Source organism: Setaria italica, chromosome III, assembly GCF_000263155.2.
Source record: "Setaria italica strain Yugu1 chromosome III, Setaria_italica_v2.0, whole genome shotgun sequence".
Taxonomy (NCBI): Eukaryota; Viridiplantae; Streptophyta; class Magnoliopsida; order Poales; family Poaceae; genus Setaria; species Setaria italica.
In genome coordinates, this window is record NC_028452.1 from 48,491,260 (window position 1) to 48,509,730 (window position 18,471).

The 18,471-nt window shown below is 43.6% G+C and overlaps 3 protein-coding genes across 4 annotated transcripts in view; 2 read left to right on the top strand and 1 right to left on the bottom strand.

Moving 5' to 3' along the window:
- Positions 1-6,527, top strand: part of LOC101774580 (probable ubiquitin-like-specific protease 2B) — a gene marked incomplete in the record, with an annotated part of 8,614 nt that extends 2,087 nt beyond the window's left edge. Inside the window, 12 exon segments of the mRNA XM_012844871.3 lie at positions 207-295; positions 383-564; positions 869-914; positions 1,439-1,515; positions 1,605-1,634; positions 1,706-1,801; positions 2,170-2,272; positions 3,384-3,466; positions 4,048-4,170; positions 4,328-4,439; positions 4,605-4,712; positions 4,864-6,527. Of these exon segments, the coding sequence (XP_012700325.1) occupies positions 207-295; positions 383-564; positions 869-914; positions 1,439-1,515; positions 1,605-1,634; positions 1,706-1,801; positions 2,170-2,272; positions 3,384-3,466; positions 4,048-4,170; positions 4,328-4,439; positions 4,605-4,712; positions 4,864-5,871 (2,057 nt within the window).
- Positions 6,528-10,447: 3,920 nt separating this feature from the next.
- Positions 10,448-14,012, top strand: LOC101774971 (homocysteine S-methyltransferase 3). Its single transcript, XM_004963064.4, has 7 exons — positions 10,448-10,827; positions 11,848-11,904; positions 11,990-12,195; positions 12,275-12,404; positions 12,496-12,699; positions 12,861-12,932; positions 13,412-14,012. The coding sequence occupies exons 1-7, from the start codon at positions 10,648-10,650 to the stop codon at positions 13,574-13,576; spliced, it is 1,014 nt and encodes a 337-aa protein (XP_004963121.1). The 5' UTR covers positions 10,448-10,647; the 3' UTR covers positions 13,577-14,012.
- Positions 14,013-14,191: 179 nt separating this feature from the next.
- On the bottom strand, positions 14,192-17,068 carry LOC101775648 (26S proteasome non-ATPase regulatory subunit 11 homolog). Of its 2 annotated transcripts, none has more exons than XM_004963067.3 (2): positions 16,899-17,068; positions 14,192-15,801 (listed from the first exon to the last, which is right to left on the bottom strand). In XM_004963067.3, exon 2 carries the CDS (start codon positions 15,790-15,792, stop codon positions 14,512-14,514), a length of 1,281 nt encoding a protein of 426 aa, XP_004963124.1. In that variant the 5' UTR covers positions 15,793-15,801; positions 16,899-17,068; the 3' UTR covers positions 14,192-14,511. The 2 variants fall into 2 exon arrangements, with proteins under 2 accessions (XP_004963124.1, XP_004963123.1); XM_004963066.3 differs by having other exon boundaries at positions 14,192-15,817.
- Between the last annotated feature and the right edge of the window lie 1,403 nt (positions 17,069-18,471).

Genomic DNA, 18,471 nt, shown 5'->3' on the forward strand with positions numbered 1-18,471 from the left:
ACTTATTGACTACCGGGCATAAAGTCCCATCTACCGATGTCAAGAGGTGGATTGGGAAACCCTGGTCTCATGTGATGGGTTAGCAGATTTATCGCGGGAAATGCTGGCTTATTCATGTGGAGTATCAGTCGGGATAAAATGTTCGTTGAATTTGTTACAGTTGTTCATTGATCCAAACTGTCACTGATTTGTCATTTTGTTTGTAGATAAGGTGGATGAGGATGGGGAAGATGTGGGTCGCAAGTACTGTTTGAAGTCATCTCCCGATTTAGATAGAAAGAATAAATATGGCCAGGTATGATACAGTGTTTTTTTAATAAAAAATCCTTGCTGATCAGTAGGCATCTCTTAAGCTCTATAATGAGGAGAATTGTGAATGCAGCTACCTATGATTAAACGCCAAAGCCAAAGGACTATATCTGTGGATAAGATGTACAAACGCCAACCATGTTCAACACCTGTTTCTGGGAACCTACAGAGGGTTCATGCCATTGATCCAGATGAGTCTGATAATGGAAAATGTCAGCAGAGTGAAAATTCCAGTTTCAGTAGATTTACTAAGAGGTAGGCATCTGTTTTCCTTGTGTTTACGGACCAGTTATTTCATGTTACCTTTCGAACTTTGAGATAAGTTTCTTTTGTTATTAGACTCCAATGATATTATCTGTGCATTTTGTACAACGATTTGGTATTTGTTATGAAAATAATCCATGATATGAAAATTTGTATACCTTTGAAGATATTTACTGCCTTCGTTATATTGCACAAAGCATTTGCACATTATGCACATGTGGTCATGTATGATGTACCATTATTACAGTTGTAATGTGTTATCAATCAACAGTCCATTTGCAATTCTTCTATGCAGGAGGAAGGAACAGCTTCAGGCTTCATCTTCTGTTTATTCTCGAAAGGTTAGTATGCTGATACTTAATCTATACCAACAAGAGTACTTTGTGAACTAATCATCCATGTTTTCCTGTTGAATGCAATGTGTAGTGAGCATATTGTGTTTGACTTAAATGGTTATATGAACAGTAGAGAACATAGTGAGTGTTGTTATTTACCATTGAAGACATTTCTTTGAATTCTTGATGGCTTGATTGCATTAATGATTGCCCACTAGAAAGGCTGGGCAAGGTTGAAGAAAATAAACTCTCTTTGTTTTGACATGAGGTTACAAAATTTTCTATTTCGCACTAGATCTTGTCTTCAGGAAGGTTAGGTGGTCATTACTCCCTTTAATAGACACTACTATACTTACTTTCCTTTAATAGTTTGCCATGGTATTATTTGTTCATAAGTTTGGCTGCCATATGTTACATTGGTGAGAGCCAGGGCATTTATTGGATACTATGCCACACTTTTCATAGTACTGTAATCCTAGCGCCGCTTTGCCATTTTGACCTTATTTTTATTGATATGAATTTCCTATAAGGTTCAAGATGTGGTTCTATTGGACGATGAAGATATGCAAACTGAGGGAGAAGTAAACTGTGAGATGTCTGGCAGGCGGTAAGCTTATCTCTAGTTTTATATTCATCATGGTACACTGTTTGCTGAGCTGTTGGTTTACGTTTCAAATGCACCAATTGTATTTTCAGGAATGAACCAAAGATCTACTACCCATCAAGGTGAATATTTTGCATTCTTTGTGAAGAGTTCATGGTTGTTTTACCTTCTCTTGACTTTATTTTGTGAACAGAGATGATCCAGAAGCTGTGGAGCTCACGGGCTCTGATATTAACTGTCTTGACCCTGGAGCATTTTTGTCGTCACCGGTGATAAACTACTACATCCAGTAAGAATCTCTCTATTTTTGAGTTGCAACTTTGTATTAACCTACTCTATGAAATTTACACTTTTTTCTTAGTCTTATTGAGCGTGCCATTTAATTTTGAAACAAATAGGAAGTGGCCAATGCAAGGTTTGCTAACGTAATGTTTAGGTGTTAATATTTGCTCTTTTACTGCTGCTCCACATTGTAATGTCTTGAATACCATCATACTATTTGTTGTGGGATAATTAGCTGAAGAATTTGTTAAAAGTAGTATTATGTGAACTCTGAAATATGCTATTTGCAAAGAGGTATTAAGACCAAACAAATTTAGGACTTCTGAGTTCTGATTATGTTCCACTCTGTCTTCTTCCGATGATGTTGCTGTGCAGGAACATAAAAAGGAACATATTGTGCAGTGATGATTGCAGAGACAAATTCTACATATTTAACACGTATTTTTATGGAAAGCTTGAAGAAGCATTGTATCGGCGGGTACGATCTTTTGTGCCATGAAGTCATACTTCTCTTACCAAATGATTTGCATTACGTCTTTGTGCAAAAAAGGGATGATTTTACTCTTCTGGGTACATAATACATGAGTACCTTGTAGAAGTTTTTGTTCTTCGTTTTTTCCTCAATCTGGCAGGAGAGCTGCCCGTCATTATATTAAGGAATAAAACAATAGTACAAAAGGCACAGTGAGGGAAAAAATGAACGCATATACACTCACACATCCCCAACTCAAACTGTTAAATGTACATATGGTCCAGGCAGATTTATGTTATCAGGGAGCTCAAGGCAGAAGCTCCTGCCGAATACCAGAGCGAACCTTTTCAAGGACATCGTGGACCACAGCCAAGGTACTCGAATTCCAGTTCCCAAACACACTTGTCGCGGTGCTTCCAGAGAAGCCAGACAACCAAAATGATCAGCGAGTTAAAACCTTTACACTGCGGTTCATCCATCGACTGGGTCGCAACATGACAACTTTAATTGAAAGGAGATAGGATGAGTTCCTTGCAAATACACAGTTTTTATTCTTCCTTGATATGAGATAGGTCCTTTCTCTTGGGTAGAATTACAATTAAAGAAAGGGGCACACCTGTTCTTCAAAGCTCCCATAGGGAAGGCAATTTCTAGACAGCCTTACCCTTGCTTGTTCTGTTAGGAGGCTGGTTCGAATCCATGACCTTGAAACTGCAAGTAGAGAGACTACCACTGCACTCGGCCCGCTCTTGAGTGAGGAATTACAATCAACCAATTATTTGTTTTTCTTGAGTGAGGAATTACCATTTTCTATCTTGCACCCCTGCGATCGGGACTGCTTAATGGTTGGCACACATTTGAGTTTCAGTCAACTGCATTTCAATACCCATTTCATTTCCGCTGTTTTCCCATCTGTCATTTACAGAATTTGATCCTCTTTTTTTTCTAATAACAAAATTCACTTCTGAATAAAAAATTTCCTCCTGATTTTTTCTTCTCTCATTCTTTTGTCTTGACATTATCTTTTGTGCTACATGTTTGTTCAACATATTTTTTTATTAATTTAAGATAATGTCTAAGATTAGAAAATTTATGTTTTCCTTGGATTTTGTTCTAGGGTGACTTCTCAAAGTTGAGAAGATGGTGGAAAGGTGTTAATATATTCCATAGAGCATATATCATCTTGCCGATCCATGGGATGTAAGTTGTTACTGAAACAAGACATTTACATTATGAAGCCAAATTACTATTGTTCAGATCCATGCAATATAATTGGTTCTCAACGGTAAACTTGAATAAGTTAGTGAATAGCTATTTAGCAAGCTTCATGGTTCGTCTGGATCCATGCTTCAAAATGCCTAGGGCCATGCATCTATTCAAATTCTATTAGATTTGGAATGTGGCTCCTGAGATTCCTAATATTCTTTGGAAGCATGCAACGATTGTGTCTTCAACAATGCTACTCTGAATGCATCTTTGGTCATGCAGACAGTAGAGTAGGAGGGAGTTCTATGATATGCAGCCGAAGCTCAGGGCCTTGTGTTCTCAGTCTCAGCTTCTCACTTGTGTCGTTGTCCATCTTTTATAGCATGTCTCTCCTGGTCTCGCGTATTGTGTGTTTGTGTCCTTTAGTTCGTTGTGCGTGTGTGTCGGGTGTGTTGTACATTTGTTACTCTTTCTTCTTAACGAGATGACATGCAGCTCTCCTGTGTCACTTGAGAAAAAGATACCTGTATTTTTTATAGTGTATTAAATATTACCTCTTTGCATTTGTAATTCAGGGCTCACTGGAGCTTGGTAATCATTTGCATGCCAGCAAAAGAGAGTATTTCAGGTCCAATCATACTTCATCTGGACTCCCTAGGGATGCATCACAGTACCAAGATCTTGGACACAGTTGGGAGGCAAGTAACCAATCTAAGCTATATTTATCTAGCTATTTTTCACTCGTAATATTCAGAAACAAGAAATTCTAGAATGCGGCAGACTTGCTTGCTGCTGCATTTTCATGCAAGTGGCCGGCCATCTTCTGTACAACACTGATGGCATCAAATGTTGCAGATACCTTGAAGAAGAATGGCGGTACTTAAAGAAGAATCCTTCTCCTGACACATCAGTTTTGGATGCAACATGGGAGGATCTTCCAAGTAATATACACAAGGCAAAAGTCCAGGTACATACAGTTGAACAAAGTTGCCAAGTATCACTGTATAGTGCTTCCAGTTGTTCTTGGTGTATATGTTTACAGATGTTTGATTTAAATAATTGTCCAGATTGTGATTACTTGGTACAATTTACTCACAAATCAATCTAACATGATTTTTTTAACAACTGCTAGGTTCCGCAACAGAATAATGCGTACGACTGTGGCATCTTCATGCTTTATTATATTGAAAGGTTTATAAGAGAGGCACCAGAAAGGTTCACGATAGATAAACTTGGCATGGTTAGTCCTTCCAACTCTTTTCTATACTTGTTCAGTTCTTACGACTCTGTTTCTGTTGAGCTTTTCAAGACTGTTTGAGATAGTTCTATGCTGAGCTTGTGTTTGTTACACACTTTAATTGTTCAATACTGGACTTGTGTTTGTTACACAGTTTAGCTGCAGTTGGTTCAACCCTGAAGATGCTTCTGATTTAAGGAAGAGAATAAGAGCGCTACTGCTGGAAGAGTTTGAAAGTGCCAGGCTGGATAATGTTATGTCAGACGGAGCTGCATCCGATGGCTCTTCTATTGAAGATAGCATAAAGGGTGGAGAATCGGAAGGAGATGCACCTTCTGACAGTTCAGAAATGGCCGTAGATTTTGGAAACACCGGCAAGAGCAGTGAAGGCATCAAGGTTGCAGCCTCAGAGGAGGAATGTGGAGTGTCAGCAGATGCTGGTAAGAGTAACGAAGGCATCAAGTTTGCAGAATCAGAAGAAGCAAGTGGAGAGTCTGGAGATGCTGGTATGAGTATTGAAGGCATCAAGTTTGCAAATTCGGAAGAAGCAACTGGGGAGTCTGGAGACGCTGGTAAGAGTATTGAAGGATATGTTGCAGAATCAGAAGAAGAAAGTGGGGACTCGGGAGACGCTTGGAAGAGTATTGAAGGCATTAATGCTTCAGAACCAGTAGAAGCAAGTGTAGAGTTTGGAGATGCTGGTAAGGGTATTGAAGTTATCAATGTTGCAGAATCAGATGAAGCAAGCGTGGAGCTTGGACATGCTGGTAAGACTAAGAAAGGCATCAAGGTTGCGGCATCAGAAGAAGCATGCGTGGAGTGTGTACTATCCACTGATAAGAGTATGGAGTCTGTATCAGACGAGGAACATACTAGCAGCAGCAGACGTGGTGAAAGGACTGCAGGATGTGCTCTGTCAGAGTCTGATAGCGCAAAAGATGAAGAAGGTACCATGAAAGCAGATTTTGACAGCTCAAAAACTGAGAAAGAAGGATTGATTGCAATTGTATCACCGGAAAGACCGAGGTTCAACGAGGGGGCCACTCGTAGTCGTAGGGCACCAATTCCAGATATAGTTCCTGACAGCGACAGTGACAACGAGACCAAGATGGAGGTCTTAAGAGTTTACAGAAGAAAAAGTGAACTCATTAACTTGGAATAGCTGACATGAGGGGCCAAGCGCGGCACTTCCGTTGCGTTCCCAGGAAGGTGGGAAACAACGCCAGGTGCCCGCACTCTATTTTGCGGTAAACCAAAAACCTAGCATGCAGTCCGGGTCATCCTCCTTTGCTCTCGGGCCCTTTGCTGGGCATGGGTGTGGGCGTGGGAGACATGTAAAGTGTACAGGTTAACCATATAGGTAGTATCCAGGATGGAAATTGTGGGTGTTACACATTCGAGGTTGGACACCCGCAAGTGGTTCATCCATTCCGTTCTGAGATGAGCTATTGAAATACTAGCAAGGTTGAGGTTGTTCTCTTGAGCAAACCAGCATGTGTATTCTCCTCTAGCTTCGATAACATTTCTCTGGATTTTTGGTTGTAGCTCTCTTGCTGTTGCAGTGCGATGGCATTGGTAGGTGCCGAGACTAGTAGATGCTGATTGGAAGGCTCATGAAAGTGGTATGGTTGGCAGATGAGCATCGTTGCTTGCCACCCCAACAACACCATCGTGGCCTCGATGGATTGATGTTGGCTCTCTTCAACTCGAGCCTTGTCTGATGTACATATATGTAAAGTCGGAAAAATCCTGCAATTAACTTGCGATGACCTAGTCAGTAACATGCATTCATGGCTGCCTTGGCTGGGTTGGGCTACAGAAAAACTAGTACCATGCTATCAGGAACTTCGTGCTATCAGCTGGATGGAATGGATGGAAGCTACCCAACTGTTGTGTGGTTGCTGTCAGAGGAGCCCAGAAGGCTTGGCCGCCGTGTCAGCAACCAGTGGACGATCCAGGGGAGATGTTGGAAGATCGTTCTGGACCGCAGGTTGCGGCTGGCGATTTACAGCGTGTTTGGTTCCACGGCACGAGTCCATGCCGCATGCAAGAGGGGCCATCCGGTGATTTCTCGCGGAAACCTATCGATTCTGGAAACTGAGTTGGGCTCAACGATACACAGGGCAGACCGAACGCTCTGGTGGCGCAAACCAAACGCTCTGTTAATTACAAGTGTGATCAGAATGGGAGTTGGCTAACTAAGATGCCGCCGATCGAGCATCGGGTATGATGACTCGTCGTCCTCTCTGATGAAAAGAAGGGAAGGTGGCTCAACGTCGCCGAATTTGGCACGCTCATTCTTGTTTTCTTCAGGGCACATCAATTGACACTTCCTTTAGCAAATTAAGCAAGCATTATCTTCTCCTTAAAAAAAGGGCAAAGGAAAGCATATCTGGATTTGGAAGAGGGATGCGCACTGCTCAAGTGCAGATCGATCTGTTTGGTTGCTTTTGTTTTGCTCTCCTCCACCGTGCACGTCTCTCCCTCCCTCCACGCGTCCCATGTCGTGGAGAACTGGCGATCGAAGCGAACGGACGTGCTGCCAGCCGGTTTGGCAGCATCCGCGACAATCCCAAGAGAGTGATAAGATATGATGCAGTTTTTTTCTTCTTCTTTGGGACCAAAACACGGGAGTGAATCACCAGCTGAGCATGCCGTGTGTGACGAGATAAGTGACACGGCGACACTTGCGCATTGGCCCCCGCCGGCCCACCTTATTAGCTTTCCAGTTCAGTTTCTTGGCACCCTGTGGGCTGTGCTCGAGTTTGTAAACCACTTTTGGAAACCGTACACCAGCCATTCCGATGAAATTCATGCATATTTTTCTATCGCGACTCATGAGGTAAGCTATTAAAACACTACTCCCTTCATCCTATTCATCCTAAATTATAAGTCATTTTAGTTTTTTCCAGATACGTAGGTATTATTATGTATCTAGAATTTAAGTGGATAACAAAATCTATAAATTTAGAAAAATCAAAATAACATATAATTTGGGACGAAGGAAGTAGGGTTCTATTCGGTATGTTTCAGGTTCTACTCGGTACGCATATAAAAATAGCTAGTTTCGCTCTTTCTGGAGCAAACTTCACCCACATGCAGAGTCAAAGTCCACACAAAGCATACCGGCATCCATTCTCCCCCAGCTTGATAACATTTCTTTCGACTTGGGAGGAGTACCTTTCTTGTCAAGGATCGTGTTTCGGTGAAGATGAGCTTATCCTCACTGCTTTATTTCCCCGGATTTAATTGTACCATGTCTTTTCAACATCTCAGCAGCGCCGTTCGTTCAACACTCTCCGACAGAATAATGTTCCACAGCGCATAATCCTACTCGGTCTTTCTCTAATCAACTTTTATCTTATTATTATGTTATTCCACCACACGCATCTCATTCTCTCATCTCATGGAAACGCTATTGCTGCCCTCTTCACGAGAGCGGCCTGTTTCTTGCCGTTGGATCGTCGATCGTGAAATCCTTTTTTATTTTTCTTTCTCCACTTGCTTTGACATTGGATTGTGGTTCCGGCCTTTATTTGGGTGGTTGCTTCACGCTAGCGGTGGCCATCCAAACAAACTTTAGGGTCTTTGATTTGTTTTCTGAAAAAGAAGAAGAGATGAGGGCCAATTTGGACCGCGAATTGTTAGACGGACGGTAATGGCGATGCTAATCTTGTTTCCTTAGCAGTTCAGATGCTAATCCTTTAATTTTGTTTTTTTATTGCACGCGAATTAACAAAGAGCACGTTTGGTGCGCTTGCCTAGAGCAGGGTTAAGTGGGTGTTTGGATACCAGGAGTTAAAGTTTAGCCCTGTCACATCGGATGTTCGGATGCTAATTAGGAGGACTAAACCTGAACTAATTATAAAACTAATTGCAGAATTCCTAGGCTAATTCGCGAGACGAATCTATTAAGCCTAATTAATCCATCATTAGTAAATGGTTACTGTAGCACCACATTATCAAATCATAGACTAATTAGACTTAATAGATTCGTCTCACGAATTAGACTCCATCTGTATAATTAGTTTTATAATTAAACTATATTTAATATTTCTAATTAGTATCTAAATATCTTATATAACAAGGCTAAATTTTAAAACCCAAACAAACACCTCCTAAGCTTCCCCGCGCCGAATTCGGCTAGCTTGACTTGGCATCGTAAAACCTGGAAATCACATGCCCCGAGGCAAGCAGTAAACGAACCAAATGATAAGACCCTACCGATTTCTTGCCGTGCCAGGCGAGGCAAGCGGCTAGCACGAAATCCAAACGTGCTCAAAGACTCCGCATTTATTTTACCGCTCCCTCTGTGCCAAATTAGTTGGTTTTGATGTTATCGTATCTAGGTAATATTTATCTAGTTACATATTAAAAATTATGTATGTAGAAAAATTAAAATGGATAGTAATTTAGGATAGATGTCTAGGACAACAATCATCACGATAATTAAGGGAATTAGCTGTTCATCGACGAGACTAATTTGTTTTTGTGCGAACGCTTTCTCGCCGTGCACGCTTCGTTCTTCTTAATTTCCTGAGTCCTCCTAAACACGTCGCCTCTCTGGTCTTGTCATGATCAAGCGTACTTACGTGAGCAGGTTTGATCACGATGCTAATTAATCTTAAGCATATATAGGAAGAAGTAAGTCTAGCTCAACTAGTTAGGGTAGAAAGTATGGTTGTGCACACTAACCACCCAAGTTTGAGTCCCTCTAGTTTGAATTTGGATGTCTATTTCTTCTTCTTGATGAAAAATCGTCTAGCCTCTATTTTTTTCTTAAGCATACATGACATAGATGATTTTGCTGCGTCGTCAAGGAAAAAAAACAGGGTTCACAGTCTTTGCGCAACCTTTTTGTACTTTTTCCACAAAGCTACAAACAGCAAGTGCCAGACGGCTGCTTTCGAACACGCTGAATAATGCTGCCATTTTTGTGGGTAGGTGCAATGGACCTGCCCGTACGCCGTAAACTGACAAAAGTTTTGGTGCTCACCGTTCCACCATGCTCTTTCGTCGTTATCGTTGTTTGGTTTGTTGCTGATGAGGACATATGATCGCGGTTTTTGTAGGGTTGTTGAAAGGAAGAAACGATAGCGATTTTCTGGGACAGAGTGACTACCGAAGGAGTGAGAGAGACATTTTTTTTACTGTTTCCACTTTCTCTGAGAGAGCAACACTATCACTCTGAACTTTCTTGACACACTGCACCCAATTTTTTTTATAATTCATTTCTGGACACTGCACAATTGTTTTCTTCTTCTCATATCAAATCAACACCACCTTCAGCCTACCCACCGTATCAGCTCTACTCGGAATCCCACTTTTATTTTAAAACAAGTACACTCAACCCTATAAACATAAAACTTACACTAAGAGCATACCTGACGGATCCTTGAAATAGATGAAACCACCGCGAATGCCTCGTGTGTACATTAATGATTAAGAGTAGGCAATACTTTTTGTTTTATTTTTTGTCGTGAGATTAATAATTGGCATTTTCGACATTTGAAGTGTGTGATTTCCCCGAGAATTGAAGTAACGTATTTTTCTTGCTATGAAGTTACAATGGTGAAATTTCCTGCATTCCGAAGGCAGATTATTAAATATATATTTGAAAAAAGATTATTAAATAAATGTAATTCAAAATCAAAAGAAATACTAATAAAGTTGAAAATGTTTGGAGATAGCCATAAACCCTGCTGCCCCGTCAGGCTGTCAGTCACTCGTCAGCAGCCGAGCACATGCCCATCGCGTTGCACGCTGCCTCCCCCCACCCCCACCTTTCTGGCGCCGCTCTCCTTCCTCCTATAAATCCTCCCCCCACGCCGGAATCCAAATCCAGACCCCGATTCAAGTTTTTACATCGAGAATTTGCGAGCACAAGGCGCTGAGCAGAGGAGCAGCAGCAGCAGCAGCGGCCAGGGCGAGGCGAGAGATGGTGGGGACGGCCGGCGGCGGCGCGGAGGAGGCGGTGCGGCGGTGGGTGGAGGCCGGCGGCGGGCGCCTCGTGCTGGACGGCGGGCTGGCCACGGAACTCGAGGCCAACGGCGCCGACCTCAACGACCCGCTCTGGAGCGCCAAGTGCCTCCTCGCCTCCCCGCACCTCATCCGCAAGGCAAGCCTCACCTTCTGTTCCTTCGGATTCATCCGTCGGGGCGTTCTACTTTTTGGCGATTCGTTCGATCTGCGTCTTTTGTTCTTGGAGGAAAAACTAAAGCACGCGGCGATGCGGCAGTGCGGCAAAAATTTAATCTTTTTCCCCTTTGTTTGTCCTAGATTGGGAACGAAATTAACTAATGAAACTGCTCCGCTAGTCAAGGTTGTGATATCGTTGGGGTCACAGTTCACTACTGATGAGTGGGGAAGTGTTCTTTTTCTTGTTCCAAGGGTGTTGGAACTCGGAAGGAAATATCGATGTATAAAAAAGAATATGGCGAATGTCCCCACAGCTCCACTAGAGTAGGTAGGCTAGTATCACGACATGAACAGGACAGTAGCATATGGGCATGTGGCGGAGATTGGAATAAAGTTCCTGCATGCTGCCGAATTTGCTCATGGATCAAGGGACAATTTTATGCTACGTACTGAATTTAGTGAGCATTTAGGAACAAATTTGATTTTGAGCTTGCCCTTGACCAGTCTTTGGCACAGACTGTATAGCCGCATCGCAATCATGTGTTTACTGGCTGGTCCAGCTTATTAGCCCATATCTTATCCAGATTCCAGACTTATCCTCAACTGAGTCATTCTCCTATATCTATCAGAAATCAGGACCCATGTTTGCCTTCAATTATGGAGGCTGGACACGAACATTCCGGACTACGGTGATTATGTGAATTTATTTCAGAAGATAGTTCTGGACTAAGTATGCATGAACTTCTAGGTTATCAGTGAGAAGTATGGTTACTATTTGGTTCTATCAAAATAATTAAAAAAACAGAGCTTGACAGCAATTTCTTATCCTGATAGGTTGTTCAAATCCCCCACTTGTTCTCTCTGCAGTTACCTAAGAAGCAGCTTTATATTTTTGGAATCTTGATTTTTAAATATGTTTTCTTTCATCTGCAGACAGCTGTCTTGAGATTGTCACAGTATAATAGTATATTAATGTTCCTTTATGTATTTGGTGAAACAGGTCCATATGGACTACCTAGAAGCTGGTGCAAACATTATAATCACAGCATCATATCAGGTTGGAAGCTGTAAACACCCTACTTTTTAGTTTTTATGTAATCTTCATTTGTCAACTGTACTGATTGTTACCTTGGGTGTTGTAGGCCACGATTCAAGGGTTTGAGTCAAAGGGTTTCTCAAAAGAACAGAGTGAAAACTTATTAACAAAGAGTGTCGAGATTGCACTGGAAGCGCGTGAGATGTTCCTGAAGGAACATTTGGAGCAATCCACTCCTACACAAAAACCTATTCTGGTTGCGGCTTCTATAGGAAGTTATGGGGCTTATCTTGCTGATGGCTCTGAGTACAGGTATTTAGCTACTTTAACCACACAGAACATGTTTTTGCATGCTTGTGCCAGATCTTCACTTTTGTTTTGCTGTAACTAGTGGGGATTATGGTGAAGCTGGTACAGTACAGTTCCTGAAAGATTTTCATCGGCGTAGGCTTCAGGTTCTTGCTGAAGCAGCCCCTGATTTGATTGCTTTTGAAACGATCCCCAACAAACTGGAAGCTCAGGTCTACTATTTTGTGATCTGAATCTTTTTCCTTGCATTTTATACTCATCCTTGTGAAATAGTCTCTGATTGTTGGCTTGTTGGTCATTTAGGCATATGTTGAACTTCTTGAGGAATGTAACATACATATCCCTGCATGGTTTTCCTTCAACTCAAAAGATGGAGTTCATATCGTGAGCGGAGACTCATTGATCGAATGTGCTACTATTGCTGACAAGTGTGCAAAGGTTGGTGCGGTTGGGATAAATTGCACACCTCCAAGATTTATTCATGGACTGATACTCTCCATTCGAAAGGTATCCACCACCTTATGCCCCTCAATACAAATATAGTTCTCTTCAGCATGCGAAGTGCATATCGATGATTTCTGTTCTTGTTTTCCCTTGCACTGCATAGATCATTGTGTTGGGCAGGCTGCAGTTCTATTTATTTGACTTGCTTTGTTGCATTACCACAGGTCACAGACAAGCCTATTCTGATATATCCCAACAGTGGAGAAAGATATGATGGTGAGAAAAAGGAGTGGGTGGTAAGTTTATCCGGCACACTCAAGCTTATATTCTTATAGCAGCTATCTTATTTCGAAATTGAAAAAACGACAATGAAATACCTGGTTTTATTTCTTTTCATACTTTTCGCCTATGCGGTTTGGGGTTTTCATTCCACCAAAGTTAAGAAACTTAAATAAACGCATGTCCTTACCTAGGTGCTAGGAAAATTGTAGTAGCACGACTTATTGTGGTCTGTTCCTTTCCCTACAAACAACATGGCTACAGTCTAGTATTTGGAAGACATGATGAAGGGGAGAGGCATTCTCTCTTTTCTTTTCCTTCTGAATACACATGTATAACCCACATTGTGTATTTTTTATCTTCTCCTGTTCAATATTTCTTCCCTTGTTAAGCCATCCTTTTGTATTTCTAACCAAATACAGTACGTGATAACAAATCTGTAGTATCAGATGGTGATTTTGTTGTCTAAACTCTGAAGGTTTCATATTCTGTGCAGGAATGCACTGGAGTATCAGATGGTGATTTTGTTTCTTATGTAAGTGAATGGTGCAAAGATGGGGCCGCCCTTATTGGGGGTTGCTGCAGGACAACTCCAAACACCATCAGGGCCATACAAAGAACTCTAAACCAAGGCTCCAACGCGCGCTTTACTATGGCATAGAGCTGTGCTCTACTTCCAGATGTGCACCTCCTGGAGAAGTGGAGATTCTTTAACTAGTGGCCCGATATGCTGCTGTGTGTCCTGCAAATGAGATGGTTCTGCACCTATGTCTGTAAATACCGATGTATTTCCAAGTTCTTATGCTATTGCACTTGGAGGTGCAACCAGTGAAGAGGGATAAGGAAGCAGCACCGATGAACGGAGTTCTACTGAGGATTGAGTGAAGCAAGTTGCGGCTGAGTTGATGAAGCTTTTAGTAGCTATCGTTATTAAGAGTTTGTATAACTGAGAGTTGCTCTGGAGATGCTATCTTGCAATAAGAGAGCTTATGTCGTGTACTAGTAACTTCCCTGTGAAATGTTTGTTAGACCATGAGTTTTCTCTGATAAACCTGCATGTCCTGAAACGAAAAGATCTTGTTACTTCTCTTTTGTTAGCACTGAGCTTCTGTGAGGGCTTTAGATTTACTTACCAATCAGCCATCAATTTTATTCTTCACAGGGTTGTCACTCGTATTCGAAAATACAATTCACAGAAATCCATAACATAGAGCCCACGATTACTATGATATTAATCATATCATTGACATCACCTGCTTTCTTCCGCAAGTGCAAATAAAGCACGCTAACAGAAATCGAAATAATCAAATCACATCATCTAAATGACCGGTACCTATTGACAGCAATTCGAGAGTAGCAAAGCAAATCGTCACAATGTAGCTAACATGGACCTTCATAACAGTAAATATTGCGGTGGCATTTAACGAAACAACATAAAGTAGAAAACATCAAAGCGTTAACGGTACTTCAATCACTCCATAAACAACAGTCTGGTCCATGAGCAACATGGCATGATTGTAGCTCAAACGGTCCGCAGCCCAAATCACTTGCAGAGCTAAGTAAGGCCAGCTAAACTGACAGTGGACCACATCTTTTTTAAGCCATGATCTTGGCCGATCTCATGTAAAGGCTGTCCACAACCTTCCCGACATTTGTGATCGTCTCGAGCGTGGCAGGGAAGATCTCCTCGGTCTTGGTATCCTCGAAGATGATGAGGCAGCCAGCGCCCTGATCCAGAGTCCCCGCGAATTTCTTGTCGAGGATCATCTGGGACAGCTTCTTCTCAACATGGTCGATCGGCAGCTCAATCATCTCTGCTATGTGTGCAATCTCCACCCTAGAGTAGGGCTCAATCAACCTGCAGAGGTTCTGCTCCAGGAGGGTATCGTAAAGCGACGAGAGGTGCCTATGGACGATAGGATCTTCCTCCAGCTGGGACTTGTAGTCACGGAGAGCAGTTTCAAAGTACTTCAGAGACCTTTTGGAGTAGGCATCGGCCACAGCTTTCATGGCATCAACATCAGGACCCAGATACTTCAGGCCAGCCTTTGATGAGATGATTCCTGCAACATCATCGGCTTGGTTGACCATTATCTTGCACAGAAGCATGTACTTCAAGCTGAAGATGGCCTTAGGATCCTCCAGAGAATTGAAAGCTTCAAATGCTTCGAAGAAGTAGCTGTAAGCAGTCTTGTAGTCCTTTTCTTCAGCATGAAGGATTCCACTCTGCAGATCAATAGTGCCCTGCTGAGATGGTGGCACATAAATGGCATTGGCTGCAGTTCTAGCAGCAGTCAGAGAAGCTTTGGCCTTTGGCAGATTTCTCAGAGAGAAATGGAGTTTGCTCTCCAGAAGGTCAATGTCCACAAGAAGCAACTTGTCGTCCAGCCTCCTGACTTCCTTGATGAGACCAGAAAGGAGCGTAAGGGCCTCGGTATAATCCTGATTCTCTAACAGAAGGGCTGCCAGCCTTGCTTCCACACGCTGCCTGAGGAAGGTACGCTTCTCTGTACGGGTCCATTCCACCATCTCCTTGCAGAGTGAGATCTGAAGCTCAGAAGTTCCAGGTATCTTGGCAACAGCATCAATGATGCCACGCACAATCTTCGCAGTCTTTGCCTTCGGGATCACAGCAAAAAAGGGCCTGAGCTGGGTCAAAAGATTCCTGAGATCCTCAGCTCTGTTTTCTTTTGTGAGGTAGTTTGTCAGATTTGTAATGGCAAGCTCTTTTACTCTCAGTGCATCCGCTGAAGAAGATGGGTCTTCGAGCACACGGTAGAGGATTGAGATGGACTCAGACGCATCCTTGGCTTCCTGAGCCTTTGATATCGACTCAGTGGTAGCAGGAAGGTACGGTGATTGCACCGAAGTAGACATCGCCACTCCCTAGTACGAGAGTTTACTGCACATGGTTAGAAAATAAAACAGGGATGGTCAAAATGTAAAAGGAATAAGTAATACAGGGCATTGCGGGATATGGTACGCACATCAGCACATATACGAAAAGAAAGTCTACTCACAAAGTAAATAAACAACTTCAACAGAAAACTAATAACCAGTCGCAGTATACAGATGTTTGATCATGCCCACAAGAAAAAAATGTATGCGGATGGAACCAGCAATCATGCACTACCCTACCTAACAAAAAAGGGGGTCTCAGGATTTAGAAACCAATTATCAAAGTGAGATATTGTGCATTCTGAATCAGATAGGCAGCTATGCCACACTGCAATTGAGAGCCTACTCGTTTCTGCCTAAAACATCAAAGGACATGGACTCATGACAGGAAAAGAAAAAGCAAGCACATTGTTTCATCTTGAACGGTTGAACCAAAACCATGGAATTTCATTCAAAATCGTTAGGAGATCAATATACTTTGCATCCACGGTCAGGTCACCGCCGCCAAATATTTGTGACAGGCAAAGCCTCTTCAGGACTACAAGATGACACCTAACAGGCCAATAGCCCAATACAAGGCACTGTGGGGGAAAAAGCTTCCTTTTTTTTTTCTAGTTTGCAGTATCACAAATTGACTTACACAACTAAGTTCCACAATCGAAAGGACCGGGACACCACTCTGCATAAAACTAAAACAGTACACAGGAGGAACACGGCACTTGAGTAACTCGGCGAAACCCGCGCGCCAGAGGTGGCTCCTCGAACTAACAGCCTAGCCAACACACCAAGCGAGATGCCGTACTCAGAGCAGAGAAGAGGGGCACGAATTCGAGCACAGATTGCGCCGAAAAAAAAGAAGAAGGGGCGTCCCCCGGCTACCTGCTTCCGAAGGGTAGCACGCGCGATTCAACGAGCAGATGCCTCGACCGGTAGGTCAAACGTAGCAAAAGAATCCGCAACCAACCGCGAGCGCGGGGACCCCGATCTGATTCTACAGCTCGCCGGGAAGAAGAGACGAACAGATCTCGCGGGAAGAACAAACACACTGATCCGTAGGGGGGGGCAAGCTAGGGTTCCGTTTATACCTTGCCGACGGAGGGAGAGGAAGTCGATCCGAGCCCGGGGGGCAGGAGGCGGCGGCCGGCGTGCTCAGGTTCGGTGGAAGGAGGAGGCGTGAGGGTTCGTTCGGCTTCTCGATGCGGCCGGCGGGGCCTCAGTTGAGTCCGCTCAGTCGAGTTTGATATTATTTTTTTTTTCTCTTGCTCTATTCTAAAGAAAAGAAAGGCTTTCTTGTTTGTCAAGAAAGAAAAAAAGAAGAAGAAGAAGAAGAAGGCTTTATATGGCTCAGGCCCAGTTAGGAACGGGCCAGCTTTGGGCTGCTTGCTTTTCTGGAAGCCATCTAGGATTAGAACAATCAATCAGACTCTTCTAACAGGAAGAATAGTAGTAGGATAGTTTTCGATATATATAAATTTCGCGTGTTATGTATAAAATTATTATTTCTTAAATGCAAACAATCACAACCATTATGTTGACGGGAGGACAAAAGCGGCTGTCCCGGCAACGGAGGGGCAGGGGTGCGTGGCGGGTGTAGGCGACCGGCGAGGAGCGGCACGAGGCCCCGATAGCGGCGGCGGCGGCAGCGCGAGGCTGGTGGTACTGAAGCTCGAAGCGGTGCGGCGAGCAGGTCGTGCAAGTTGGCGGTGGCGCGCACAGACGAGCGAGCTCGGTAGTGGCTCTGCAGTGACGGCTGGATCTAGGGTTGACGGAATACAAACACCATCCATTTCATCCGTCCCTCGTCCCTCAAATCAAACAACAAAATTGAAATGTTCTTGTTCCTCCAACCAAACACCAACTGCTCTCACCGTTGGACAAGACAATCGATCGCGGTGGATGGCGTTGTGGAACGCCGTCCCCCACAAGGACAAGACAACGGCTCTCACCGCCCATCTATGCGTGTGGTCTCGGTGCACGCCCCCTCCCCCCATCAACTACGCCAACCTCTACTCAGATGTGGGGAGGGTGGACGCCGCGCCACTCATCGAGCCGTTCACGAATTGGAGGCGTGCCCCGCAGTGCGCGCGATGAACAAGACGAGCTCGCCCGGCCTAAACGGCTTTGGGCCGGCGTTCTACGCAGCATCGTGGCCTACGGTGGCGTCGGCTGTCATGGACTTGGCTGAGGCGTTCCAGACTGCATTGCTGAACTCGAGTGCCTTAACCGGTCCTACGTCGTCCTGATACCGAAGCACACTGCCACCGCCATGCCCGGGACTATCGCCCCATCTGTCTCCATAATTGCTCCTTTGAAGATCCTTTCAAAGATGATGACGACGCGGCTCCAGCGACAGATCGCGTCCCTGGTTGATCCGGATCAAACCAGCTTCATCAAAGGCCGCTCGATCTCCGAGAATTTTATCTACGCAACTGAACTTATCCAATGCTGTCACCATCGCCGTCTGCCGACGCTAGTGCTGAAGCTCGATTTTGCCAAGGCCTTCGATTCAGTTGACTGGGCCTGCCTGGACTCGGTTATGGAAGCAAGGGGATTCCCCCTGTTGTGGAACAAATGGATTGCCATCATGTTGCAAACTTTGAAGCTCGCAGTGCTTGTCAATGGCGTGCCAGGGCCTTGGTTCGCCTGTGGGAGAGGTTT

Excerpts from the sequence above, each read along its gene's own strand:
- LOC101775648 (XM_004963067.3), bottom strand. The coding sequence starts at position 15,792 with ATGTCTACTTCGGTGCAATCACCGTACCTTCCTGCTACCACTGAGTCG.
- LOC101774971 (XM_004963064.4), top strand. The coding sequence starts at position 10,648 with ATGGTGGGGACGGCCGGCGGCGGCGCGGAGGAGGCGGTGCGGCGGTGG. Across the intron at positions 11,905-11,989 it reads TAATCACAGCATCATATCAG|GCCACGATTCAAGGGTTTGA; the intron begins GTTGGAAGCTGT and ends TGGGTGTTGTAG. Across the intron at positions 12,196-12,274 it reads GCTGATGGCTCTGAGTACAG|TGGGGATTATGGTGAAGCTG; the intron begins GTATTTAGCTAC and ends TGCTGTAACTAG.